This window comes from Nansenia antarctica (genome assembly GCF_963989245.1).
Source record: "Nansenia antarctica genome assembly, chromosome: 4".
NCBI classification, from domain to species: Eukaryota; Metazoa; Chordata; class Actinopteri; order Argentiniformes; family Microstomatidae; genus Nansenia; species Nansenia antarctica.
In genome coordinates this window covers 25311615-25325416 of record NC_137689.1, presented here as the reverse complement: position 1 = coordinate 25325416, position 13802 = coordinate 25311615, and the positions used below count along the sequence as shown (strand labels likewise).

The window sequence follows — 13802 nt, the reverse complement described above, 5'->3', positions numbered from 1 at the left end:
AGAAAAACTAAATTACCTCCATATATTGTATACAGGCATCACCAAAGCATTTCAGACAACAATACTTTTTATGCGTCAGTTCTGTAAAAGGTAAAAAAAAGAAAAGGACCCACACCACACTTGAATACACACAGTATTCATGTCCATGAATGTCAATGTCCAAATTCTTCATCTTGTTGCAGATGTCCAAGGGAAGTTGAGAGGGTGAGGGGTCGCTAGGAGAGAGCGGAGTCAACACAACACCAGACCTGGTCCTTACGACTCCACTCTCTTCCACACCACGGCCATGTTCTTGTCACTCAAGGCCACCAGGTATCTGAGATCAGGATCCATGGCCACGCTGTTGATAGACGGCCCTTCCACTGGGCCCTTCCCCGTACTTACAGGTGACGGCCATGCCAGGACCTGCAACCCCCCCCCAAACAGCTCATTAGTAAACAGTCAAATAACAGTAACCATTTTACTGAATTGACTGAATCATGCACAGGTAGAAAAGCTGGAGGTTGCCACATACTGGCCAATCTACACCATAAAAGCCGAATTTTACCCTGTAATCCAGTGGATTTTCGACACATAAAAATCGACACATAAAATCGACACGTAAAAAAGTGTTTTAAAATGACCTCTGAGTCAAGATATCTTGCTTTGAATGCCCTGATCTTCCAAATTGCCTCCCAAGATTGCCTCCCATGGGAGGCAGGTATCTGATTCTGACCACCTGTAGTCACGTAGTTAATTTAGGAACTAGTTAACCCGATTCTTGTAGCACTGAAGCAGGTGGTTGATTGACTGTGTATCCCCATCTCTAAATGTAAGGGGTATCCTATGGTTGCCTATTGGTGATGTGTTATGATTGACTGTGTATCCCCTTGTTTAAATATAAGGGATATCCTATGGGATGGTGGGGGGGGAGGATGGCCCGGGGGCACGCGGGGGGGATATCCCTTATTTTCTGGAAAATATCCCTTATTTTCAAATCCCAATGTTGACAGGTATAGTAGACAATACAAATCATGACATGTGAGCATTCAAGGCTAACATCTAAAACACTGTTATCGTCTGGGCCTAGTACTTTAGAAAACAAGTAGTTCTAGTATGGATAAAATGGAGCCCGCACCTCTGTGGCAGAGATGGGTTTTCCACTCTTGAAGTCGGCCTGGAGCACGTCGCTCACATGGTACGTCCACAGTCTGCCTTTGTCGTCACCACAGACTACGTAGCCTGCGCCTGAGGAACAACACATACAGCTGAGCTGAGAGGAAATTTACATTTCTTAATTTTGAAAGCAGGCTGTTATGTCTGGTGTTATGTTGACCACAAAACAAAACAATGACATCACAGACACACCAAAGTGTTATCAAATGGATTTGGGACTTTGCTTGAATTGTCGCTCAGCTGACTTTTAGGGTTCAATGATCCCTCCTGTTATATAATGTTGCTTGCTTTGGCAATATTTACATTTGGAAATCAAGTTCATCAAGGTCAATACATTGACTGAATTGAATAGACTCACTGGGGCAGGTGGCGAGGGACAGGTAGGGGATCTCTGTGCTGGACCACTGGAGTTCAGCCAGGATCACAGCACACACCTCCTTCTTCTTCTTGTTGGGGTGCTGGGCACGTGTACCACTCCAGCTCCACAGGTAGATAGCACCCTGCATGTGGCACTTTGAGGCTGACAGAGAGAGAGGGATAAGGGAGAGACAATGAGTCATGGGAAAGGTGATGTATGTGTGTTTGTATATACAGTTGTGGTCAAAAGTTTACATACACTTGTAAAGAACATGTACACTACCGTTCAAAAGTTTGGGGTCACTTAGAAATGCCCTTATTTTTGAAAGAAAAGCACTGTTTTTTTCAATGAAGATAACATTAAATTAATCAGAAATACACTCTATACATTGTTAATGTGGAAAATGACTATTCTAGCTGCAAACATCTGTTTTTTAATGGAATGTCTACATAGGTGTATAGAGGCCCATTTCCAGCAACCGTCACTCCAGTGTTCTAATGGTACATTGTGTTTGCTAATCGTGTTAAAAAGCTAATGGATGATTAGAAAAACCTGGAAAAGCTGAAAACAGTTTTGCTGGTTAGAGAAGCTATACAAATGGCCTTCCTTTGAGCTAGTTGAGTATCTGGAGCATCACATTTGTGGGTTCGATTATACTCTCAAAATGGCCAGAAAAAGAGAACTTTCATATGAAACTCGACAGTCTATTCTTGTTCTTAGAAATGAAGGCTATTCCATGTGAGAAATTGCCAAGAAACTGAACATTTCCTACAACGGTGTGTACTACTCCCTTCAGAGAACAGCACAAACAGGCTCTAACCAGAGTAGAAAGAGAAGTGGGAGGCCCCGGTGCACAACTGAGCAAGAAGACAAGTACATTAGAGTCTCTAGTTTGAGAAACAGACGCCTCACAGGTCCTGAACTGGCAGCTTCATTAAATGGTACCCGCAAAACGCCAGTGTCAACGTCTACAGTGAAGAGGCGACTCCAGGATGCTGGCCTTCTAGGCAGAGTGGCAAAGAAAAAGCCATATCTGAGACTGGCCAATAAAAGGAAAAGATTAATATGGGCAAAAGAACACAGACATTGGACAGAGGAAGATTGGGAAAAAGTGTTATGGACAGACAAATCGAAGTTTGAGGTGTTTGGATCACACAGAAGAACATTTGTGAGACACAGAAAAAGTGAAAAGATGCTGGAAGAGTGCCTGACGCCATCTGTCAAGCATGGTGGAGGTAATGTGATGGTCTGGGGCTGCTTTGGTGCTGGTAAAGTGGGAGATTTGTACAAGGTTAAAGGGATTTTGAATAAGGAAGGCTATCACTCAATTTTGCAACGCCATGCCATACCCTGTGGACAGCGCTTGATTGGAGCCAATTTCCTCCTACAACAGGACAATGAACCAAAGCACCAAATTATGCAAGAACTATTTAGGGAAGAATCAGGCAGTTAGTATTCTGTCTGTAATGGAGTGGCCAGCGGAGTCACCAGATCTCATCCCCATTGAGCTGTTGTGGGAGCAGCTTGACCGTATGGTACGCAAGAAGTGCCCATCAAGCCAATCCAACTTGTGGGAGGTGCTTCAGGAAGCGTGGGGTGAAATTTCTTCAGATTACCTCAACAAATTAACAGCTAGAATGCCAAAGGTCTGCAATGCTGTAATTGCTGCAAAGGGAGCATTCTTTGACGAAAGCAAAGTTTGAAGGACCAAATTATTATTTCAAATAAAAATAATTATTTCTAATCTTGTCAATGTCTTGACTATTATTTTCTATTCATTTTGCAACTCATTTGATAAATAAAAGTGTGAGTTTTCAATGGCAGTCTTGAGTTTCCAATAATTTCTACAACTCTTACTTTACTGTGAGAGTGATTGCAGCACATAATTCTTTGTCACAAAAAAATGTTGGTTCTTTTATGAATTTTGGTTCTTTTATGAATTTATTATGGGTCTTCTGAAGTTTTTATAAAGAAAAGGAAATATGCATTCATTGCATTGTTTTTGTTTTGCAGTTAGGCCTATACCCTACCTCATAAATGAAAAGGGATTCTTTAAGAAAATACAGTATTTTGTAGTTTTTGAAATAAATAAAAGTCAGTCATAATTTCCCTGCAATGTCATTTTGGCAAAAAAAAATGTTAATACCAATCAATCATCGCTTGAATGCCACAGCCCATTGCTGAGTATTGTTGCTTGTAGAATCAATGGCGCTTAGGTGGCGTAGCGGACTAAGCGCTGACCATGTAACCGCAGGGTTCCCGGTTCGATTCCGGCCGTGAACATATCCTGCATGTCATCCCTTCTCTCTCTCTCACCCATCCTTCCTGTCAAATCTCTACTGTCTCTGTCACAATAAAAATGAAAATATGAGGGGGACTTGATGATGGGACATAACAACAACAAAAAAAAGGATCAAGTATTGAGGCTGTTTTGAGAGTAAAGGGAGGCCCTACCCAGTATTAGCATAGTGTTCCTAATAAAGTGTTCGGTGAGTGTGTGTATGTATAGCGAGATATAATCAGTCAAAATTCAGGTCATCCTGAAAACGGACAAGAATAGATGGCCTAAAGTGTCCCTGATGTCAAACACAAATAGAAGCACTTCACTCACCTACGATGTCGTCTGTCAGAAACCCCAAACCGTCGATAGTGTGGTAGTTATGGTGCTTGTCCTCCTTCTTGTAAACAGGGAACGTGATCTCCATTTCCGCTGACCTGAGGAGAAAAAAAAAAGGAAAGAAAAGGAAAGTGACACATGGTCCATGTGGCAGCAGTCCAATCATTAATGCGCACACATGCTCGCTCACACACACACACACACACACACACACGTGCGCACAATCCTGATGAGCACTCACCTCTTCATGGTGTTTTTATTAAGCTGGATGTCGTAGCATTGCAGCCCCTCCTCACACGCTGCCAGGAGGTGTGTGTCGGGGGTGGCAGGGGGCAGACAGAGGTGCAGGGGCGTGGAGGAGGTCTCCAGCACCAGAAGCTGGCTGGTGGGACAGAGGGGGGAGCACAAAAGGTCTTCACACAAGGGCCATGAACAGTCCTGTTCCACATCAGACTTTTATACTCTTAACTTATTGGAGAAAACTGGGGTCACCACTTTAATACACTGTTAAGTCACAATATTTTAACCAGAATGCATATAAACTTCTCTTTTAACGGTTTTCAGAGGAGGATCCCAATAAGCAGCAGTAATTGTCTGGAGTGTGGAGGTACAGGCCACCTAGGTACTATGCCAAACTCACATGACTTTGAAATTGTATTCTTTGTCCACTCCACCAATGTCCCACATCACAATCTTGTTGTCGTATGACCCAGCTGGGGGAAAGCAGAGAAGAAGAGTTTGAGGAAAGGGTTTGCAATATATTATTACAGTCAAATACACTTTTATATACTTTTAAAATACGAAAGTCTGCCACACCCTAACCAGCCCCACGCACACTACAAAAATCAGAATCAGAATCTTTTATTACATCAATGTACGGGTACACAGAGTAAAGTTCTTGGGTTCAGGCTCTTCGACAGTAGCATTATGTCAGAATACAAAATGAATAATAAAATAAACAAAATCAACAAGAGCAGCAATAGCAACAATAATAGCAATAGCAGTAGTGCAAAAAGATGTGCAGGGTGAAATGACATGAAATACACTATCATACGGTAATATGATAATGCAGTATGATAATGAAAATGTAATATGATAATGCAATGTAGTACAGATATGGAGCAGTACAGCAAGTTCAAGTAATCAGGTAGTGTGCAGGTAGTCATAATTATGCAGTGGGGGTGATTTGGGGTGAAAATGAAACATGAACATATTACAGTATTAAAACTGCTACACACTACTGGATTACTTATACCATTGGACTAACTTACTACCGTACTGTAGTGTATTATATTGCATTTCATATCATCGTACCTAGCACAGCATTGCAAAGCCACCACTTTTTTACTTCATAAATGAAGTTTTACTTATTATTATTTAGGGCTGCAACTAACGATTATTTCAATTATCGATTAATCTACCGATTATTTTTTTGACTAATCGATTAATCGGACAAATGAAAAGAACAGATTTCTTTTGATAAAATTTTTTTTATTTAAACTTTTTTTTTTATTTTTTTTTTTTACATTTGTTTTATACATATACATGTGCAAAATAAATAAAAAATAAAAAATATAAATAAAAAAGGCTTTGCTACATCAAATAGGTTTAACAACCTAGATTGTTTCAATAGAAGTAGTTGAACGTAGTTGAACTCTAGCTAGAACAAGAAAATGCTAGTTTAAAAATAAAAATAAAGTGTTCTTGTGTCTCAGTGGTTTTCAAAGTGCTTTCAACCAACAATTTCAACAGTCTCAACTGCACAACTTGAACCTCAAGTCTGTCTAATCCACTCTCCTCTTTCTACAGGAACTTTGCATTGCAATGCAGAAAGGTTAGCATGTCCACATGCTCCTGGCTAAGACTAGCTCTCTTCTTGGAAGCTATGTTGCCTGCTGCGGAGAAAAGCCGCTCAGATGGTGTTGAGGTGCCAGGGATGCATAAGTAGGACTTTGCTAGCATAGCCAAGGTGGGATATCTATCCTGGTTAGCCTTCCACCAATGTAATGGACTTTGTTCCTTGGCAAGGGATTTCTCTCCAAAGTATGCGAGGACTTCATTCTTCACTTGGCTGGTGAGATCTTCATTTTCCCGCTCTCTACTCTCTTCTTCACTGCTGTTTTCAGAATCGAGGAGTGAGTCAAGTAAAGAGACATTTTTAGGTTCAGCAGCTGTAGTAGAACTGGTGGTGGAGGAGGCAAGGGTTTGGTCGCTGAGACTGTCATGCTGCTCCTGCTGCTGCTGCTTCTCATCCATCATCTCCCTTCTCACTAAGAGTGCCAGTGTTTGGACTTTGCTTTGCACATTCAGGACTTCTTCAGGTGTTAAAAACTTAAGTCTCTTGAACCTCGGGTCCAGGGCAGTGGAGAGGATCACTGTGTTTGGTGCCGTGCCTGAGAAAGAAGTCTCCCTCTGCCATCGCTGTTGGAGCTGCTCTGTAGCAGTGCGTTGGAAAGCCTGCACCGGAGCTGACTCGATGGTTGCACTCTGGGTGGACTTCAACAACCCCTTCACAAGTGGAGGTACTGCAGAGATGGTGATGTACTTCTCCCCACTCATGAAAACTGTGGCGCATTCAAAAGGCTCAAGGGCTGTGGAAAGCTCTCCCAGCAGGTTCCACTGTTCTGGTTTCAAATCCAGGTACCTTTTGCCCCTCTGAGTGACAGATGAGTCCGACAGCGTTGCTGTGACAGGCCACCTTTGCTCAAGCAGTCGGCTTATCATGTAGAACGTGCTGTTCCATCTTGTGCTTATGTCCTGGACAAGCCTGTGCTCAGGTGCGGCCATTTGTTGCTGTTTCTCTCTTAGCTTAGTGCAGGCTAGCTCGCTTCTTTTAAAATGCTCCACCAGACACCTTGCAGCCCCAATAGCTTTGTCAATGCTTGGGTGCTTCAATGCAGAATTGATCACGAGTTGCAAGGTATGGCCAGTGCACCGTACGGACATCCACCCATGCTTCTCCTCCAGTATGTTAGCTGCAGCCACAACATTGGCTCCATTGTCATGCACAATGGCGATGATTTTGCTAGGAGGAATTTCAAACCTGGTGGTTACTGCCTCCTCCAACCACTCTGCAATGTTGGATGCAGTGTGTCTGTCATGCAGTGGCATGGTGGTGAGGCAAATTGACTCCATCTTCCAATCATCTTTGATGTAATGACATGTGATGCCGAGGTATGCTTCAGTGGCTACACTTGTCCACACATCAGTGGTGAGAGCAATTTTGCTTTTGTTGGCCTTTATTGCAATCTTCACTTCCTGGGATGTCTCTTCATATTTCTTCTCCATCAGCTTGGTAAAATGGGTCCTAAATAATAATAATAATAATAAATGTATTTGTAATGCACTTTACATTCTAAACAAATCTCAAAGTGCTACAGAGAAAAAATGTGAAAATGTAAAAGTTAAAAGTTAGAAACCCTACCTTGAGGGTAGAGTGTAACCAGGGTGGAGGGTCTTGACCATTTCTCTGAAGCCGTTATCTTCCACCATTGATAGTGGCCTCATGTCAGTCACTATCATCTTGAGGACAGATAGTGTCAAATAAGCTGCTTGCTGTGGTGTGCATGGAGCTTTATTCCCAGTCAAGTAGCCAGTCATAGTGAGTTGTTTTTTTCTGAAATGAGACAGTATGCGTATGCATAATATAGCATATTTTAAAACTCAATGCATGCATTGTTTTAGTTTGTTGTATAGCATGCAATGTTGAATTCATGAATGCGAGCAAACACTCACTGGCTATCGCATTACATTAGTCATTTAGCTGACGCTTCGCCAGACCTCACAAGTGCGTCTCCTCCATACTAATACAAGTGACTATGAGCATACTCCGGTGCTGAAGGCATAGAATGCGAATAGCAGCAAGCTAAAAATACAATAGGTCATTAAGAGGGAGAATCTATTAGATAAACGATAAGAACTAACAGCCTACAGCTGTGCCAGTGAAACGAACGATCCTCACTTCAAAACGCAACGTAATATAATTACCCTGCTGAGGCTGAGCTGTCTTCATCCATCACTGTCACGTGCTTTCTTTTGAGGTGTTCTCGCATCACCGTTGTGCTCCCGTGCCATGAAAGGTCGGTTTTGCATATGTTGCAGCAAACACATTTTTCTGGAGCTTTTAAAGTGAAGTGCTCCCACACCTTGGACGTCTTCGTTCGAGTAGTTTTCTCCGCCATGATTTAAATGGAGCCGGGTCGAAAACTCCGGTACTTACACCGCCGCGACACACCTGGCACTGATTGAGATGAGATCACTTCTTCTTCAGGGCAGGCTACGCAGTACGCAGGCTAATGTCGCGCAGCTGCTGCCTCTCTGTTGGACTCCGCTACTGCACGTTACTCACGAGACAGCTCCGCAAGACACAGGAAGTAGGTTTGAATGAATGAATGAATGGTCTTTATTGTCATTGCTATAGTACAGGTACCAAACAAGTTGAAACAACGACATTTGGGAGGAATGGCTCCCCTGGTGCTAGGAAAAAGAAAAAAAAAACGAAAAACGAAAAAAAAAAAAAAAAAAAAGTTCTGTTATGGAACAAGACCCAACGAATCGATAATGGAATTCGTTGCCAACGAATTTCATTATCGATTATTATCGATTTAATCGATTCGTTGTTGCAGCCCTATTATTATTGTGTATTTTGTGTCTGAATGCTGCAATGTCAATGTTGAGTAACCGAAGCCAAAGAATGTTACTCTTGTATACTTGTACAGTAAGATGAAATAAACGCTGATTCTGATTCTAGCTGATGTGCTTGTTATAGAGTAGGTTGTCCTACAAAGACATTTAGATTTAGTAATCAAAAAGTTATAACCAAGGACTTTCATAAAACCTTGATACAAATTTGAGCTTTTCAAAAATGCCGGTCGAGAGAGGACGCTGGCGTTGCTTGTTCGCCGCTTCTCCGCCCGAAATCTAGGTGTAATTGCAGTATACAGAGTAGATTGTCCTATAAAGACACTTAGATTTAGATTTAGTAATCTAAAAAGTAATTAGACGCCTATACTTTCTTTTATCTATTTTTTTGTTTCTTTTTATTTTACTACTCTATCTTTTCAGTTTGTAAAGCGCCTTTGAGTGTCTAGAAAAGCGTTATATAAGTCTAATGTATTATTATTATTATTATTATATAGTGACTTACAGTCTACCAGTGGATACTTGAGTGTCTGGTGAGTTGGAGCATGCAGGTATGGAACCCATTTGCATGGCTAGGGCCTAGAGCCAGACTCTGGTGCATTATACACAGGTTTTTAGTAGTGAGTCATTGTAAAAAGGGAAGAGCAGGAAGTGGTCACTCACTGTAGAGGAAGTTGCCCTGGCGAGGGCTGAAGCGGAGGGTGGAGAGGGATTTGCGGCTCGCCCGGAACTCGCCGTACGCCATGTTGGCTCTGGGGTGGAGCAGTTTCACCACGCCCCTCTTCCCCCCCGCCGCCAGTATGCTGCAGGGCCGCACGCAGCCGGCCCCTTCCTGGGACATCAGCACTGTCGACCAGGCCAGGGAGAAGAACTCCTGAAACATCACATCATCTATTACATCATCTATTTTGATTCCAAAATTGTCAAAATTGTCTAAACTTTTTTGGGAGAGGATAAGAAAAAATACATTCACACGGATCAAAGGGGAAATTAAAGTATAACAATGGGCAGAGGTAGAAGTTGATTTGTGTAAGAGGTTGCAAGAAGGTTATGATGCAAGTATGGCACATACGCCCTCCGGTGGTTAGAACTGGTAGTACACAAGAGAAGAGGTACTGACCTCCCCGGACACTTTGTACTTCTTCATGACCAGTCCAGTCTCACAGTCGATCAGACACAACGACTCTCCTCCACAAGTGGCCACAACACGAGTCCCTCCGCCACCATCAGCTGTAAAGAAGAGGAGAGAATGCAGAGGGAGCGGAGAACCTCCTGTTGGCATTTTTACTGAAGCACGAAACGGTTTCAGTTTTCAATATGAGATCAAAGTTCTCACCCGGCTCTCATTCCCTTTAAATTATTATTATTATTATAACAGAATGTCTCTTTTTTGGTGGGATGGATACCTCACTCACTCCCACCCTTCACTCAATACTCAACAAACACATGCACACACACACGTGCAGAAACACACACATACACCAACACACAGATGGGGGTAGATGGGGGTCGTACCACTGTTGTCTGCCGGGGGCTGGAAGGCACAGGCCCACAGCTGGGTGCTGAAGTCGTCAGGGCTGTCCCGTTTACTGTGGCACTGCAGGACGTGGACCGGCTTCAGACTCACTGGCTCCTGGGGGGGTGAATTAATGAGGTGATAATATGGGAGATGAACAGGGGGGTGATAGTTCCTGTGTTCATCAACGGGGAGCTAACGACTGCCTGATGAGCAGCCAATCAAGCAGCACGCTGACATCACAACTCTCAGAGACGTCATGAATAATAATGGATCAACAAGAAATGGGTGAGAAGTTAAAACCTTTCTGATTATTCATTAGTTTTAGTTTTACTTTACGGCTTACATAATTATTGTTCTATTGCCCCTTTTGCCATTGTCTTTTAAAATTATTTTTGCTTAGCCTATATATTGCTGTTTTGCTTACATATGTTTATTGTTGTTTTCTATGCACCAACCTCACCAAGTAAATTTCCTGTATGTGCAAATATACTTGGCAATTAAAAAAAATCTGATTCTGTTTCTGATTACATCAAGGGCGACATATATCCCAATCCACAATCAACCCAGTGCACGCAGCCCTAGGTCTGAAAGGATTGGATGCATGTGCGCACTATGGCAAAAACTCTCCCTTCACCCTCGACGATCCCTTCAGATCTATAAGAGGACCATGTACAAGTAGGGGGGGACAGTTGTTTTACAGATCAACGGTCAATGGTCAAAACGCCACAGACGTCACTGGTCCCCCTAGCTGTAAGCTGGTAGTGCTAGTTGGCTTACCTGAGACTTGGAGTAGATCTTTAGACCGGGTTTCCTGTTGATTTCTCCCTGTACCCGTGCACATTTGGCAGGAGTTCTGCTGCGTTCAGCCTGTGGTTGTGGCGTGGCGTCCAGCCCTTTGGGCTGCTGCTCTCTCTGGCCTCTCCTCAGAGGGCTGGCTGGGGTCTGCGCTGCTGCCTTGCGGGGGCTAGCGGTGGTGGTCCGGTCTACTTTCTGAGGGGTGCTGCTGTGCAGGCGGCTGGACTTGCGAGGACTGGCCTCAGCCAGGGTGGGCGTGTAGGCGCTGGCTTTTGCTTTCCTCTGGGGGCTGGCCGTGGTGCATTCCGATGCTGAGGCAGTGCGTTTTCTCTTGGTTGGGGTTGATACACTCTGAACAATGGAGCAAGAGTCATGTCAATGAGGGTGGCAGAGATTGTGGATATCTTCAATGTATGACTTGTGCTATATAAATAAAGTTTGATTGATTGATTGATTAATTGAATGAATAGAGATGTGAAAATCGATAATGATACCGGTAGGTGAAAATATACAATGATTGGAAACTAAACCCCCCTCACTTGTATTTTATGTTTAGCAAAAAAACAGCAACACAGTCTGTAAGGCTAAACTGTGTGATGGTGGCATATCTGCTGGAAGCTTACACAGTTCTCCTTGGTGTCAGCAGGCTCCTCTGTCTCTCCGTCCTCCTTATTTGGCTCCATCAGAGAGCGTAGGTACTCCTTAGCTATCATCTCCACCTAGAAACCAGTGAGAAAGTATTATTGTTATTTGTACAATAAGAGTATAACTTGATTGTCCATCCGAGGATGGAAATGTGCCTTTGGCATCACGATGCAAACATTTTGAAACAAATCATATTATACACCACATCATACCTATTTTATTTTATTTTTTAAATTAAAAAAGAATAATCCGGTCAACTTTTATTCTACCAGTTGTCAAAAGGATTTGAGCACATTCCAGAGACAAGAGGGATGAGGAGTACACATCAACGACCTACCCTCCATTTAGTGTAGTCGCTCAGTGAGCTGGGACCGTATTTGACCTGCTGACGTGCTGCGTTGACAAACTTCTTCTCCACAGTGGCCAGCTTTTCAGCTGTGGGGGGGTCAGGGAGACTGAAGTTGGTCTCCCACACTGCCACCACCTAAACAACATCCAAAATATCATTGTGATGAATGAAAGCCAAATGCAAAGTGAGAGGGTTCAAAGACAAAGTGCCAATTTGGCCAATGCTGCACAGTAGGCCATCTGGTTTTGTTAAAAACCACATAAAGGAGAACATTTGGTTGCTATGAAGAGGTTCGAGACAATGCATGCGCAGGCATTTTTATTCAATTGATGGCCCATATACCCTGGTCCTGAGGATCTCACTGCTGACGTAGCGAATGTGGTTAGCTGTGGTGCTAATGTCTTTCCCATTATAAACCCTAAGCTTCGGCAGTAGGATCAGCAGCTTATAGTCGTCAGTCACCTGAGAAAGAAACACAAGTTCCAATAGGTAGTCAGTCAATGTGAGTGAAAATAGAAACACACATTCAATTAGGTATGAAATGGCCTATAAATGCATATAATATAAACACATCAGCAAAGGGATGAATGACAAAAACAGACTGAGATGGAATAATGGATAAATAACAAGGGGAATGATAAAGGGGGGGAAATAATTGCTAGAACAACACAATTCATGGCAAGAGTGACTGTAGGCAGAGGGAGAGAGAGGACACATAGTTCACAGTAGACTCTTACTGTGATATAAAGGTTGTCCTCCATCTTCAGCTCCTCCAGGCTGGTCAGTGAGGCCAGGGTGGTGACATCCTCCATGTCGTTGTTGCTCAAGTCCAGAGTGCGCAGGGAGGGCAGGCACAGCACCCGGGGCACTTCTTCCAGACGGTTCCCAGACAGGTCTAACTGTTCCAGGTTTTGGAGGCGAGAGAGCAGGGGGACAGGCAGGTCCGGGCACCTCAGACCCAGCTTTGAAAGACTGCAGGAGGAGGAAGAAAATAAGGGTCAATGCTGTTGTAACAATGGGATGGGGATAAGCTGCCATCTAGCTTCCAATATACAGTCAAACAATGGATGATGTTACAAGCACAACATAATAAAATAGTAGGCAAGAGAGTACTGTTACATTCCAACATAAAAGGCTCAGCCCAGAAGTCAACGTCAAGAACGTTTCTTACCATAGGCTTGAGACAAGTATGTTAATAGATGAACAACATCTCGCAGTCACATTCCTAACGTATATCTGTGTAAATGCGATTCACTCCATTCGCTTTGAAGCCATGGCCTGGTATACGCGAAAGGAGCTAGAGAGCCCAGACTTACTTGAGTGTTTTAATTTGTTCCAGTTTGGTCGTTTTGGGAGTACATCTCTCCAGAAGAAGTTTCTCTGTTAATTTTTCCATGACCGACCTGTGTGGGAACAAAGAGTGAAAGTGAACACTGAGGAGAGTAGCTTGTAAGTTATGTCTGCCCGCAGAGACAGGGGCGTAGCTACAGGCATTGTTCTCGGGAGGGCGATTGAAACTGGAGGTGATGAGTGACCATTTAAACCCCCGCAGAGGTAGTTGTTGGGACGGGAAGCTATCCAGACAGATGTTGTACAGATAATGTATCGATTCTTGAGTGGAGAGTGTGGGGTTGCTCAAATCGTTCCAGTCACAGGTGAGCTACATTATAAACTTGGTGAAACCACGAACAGAACCAAATAAAACGCTTCAACTCCCTTCCCG

The 13802-nt window shown here is 43.3% G+C and overlaps 1 protein-coding gene across 1 annotated transcript; it reads right to left on the bottom strand.

Annotated features, from left to right (window-relative positions):
* Positions 1-255: 255 nt before the first annotated feature.
* On the bottom strand, positions 256-13475 carry lrwd1 (leucine-rich repeats and WD repeat domain containing 1; the record flags this gene model as incomplete). The annotated part of the gene is made up of 15 exons (XM_080529286.1): positions 256-405; positions 1118-1227; positions 1514-1675; positions 4125-4228; positions 4372-4512; positions 4771-4843; positions 9435-9645; positions 9892-10001; positions 10287-10404; positions 11068-11436; positions 11709-11804; positions 12068-12214; positions 12422-12541; positions 12817-13051; positions 13396-13475. The coding sequence occupies 15 exons, from the start codon at positions 13473-13475 to the stop codon at positions 256-258; spliced, it is 2226 nt and encodes a 741-aa protein (XP_080385412.1).
* Between the last annotated feature and the right edge of the window lie 327 nt (positions 13476-13802).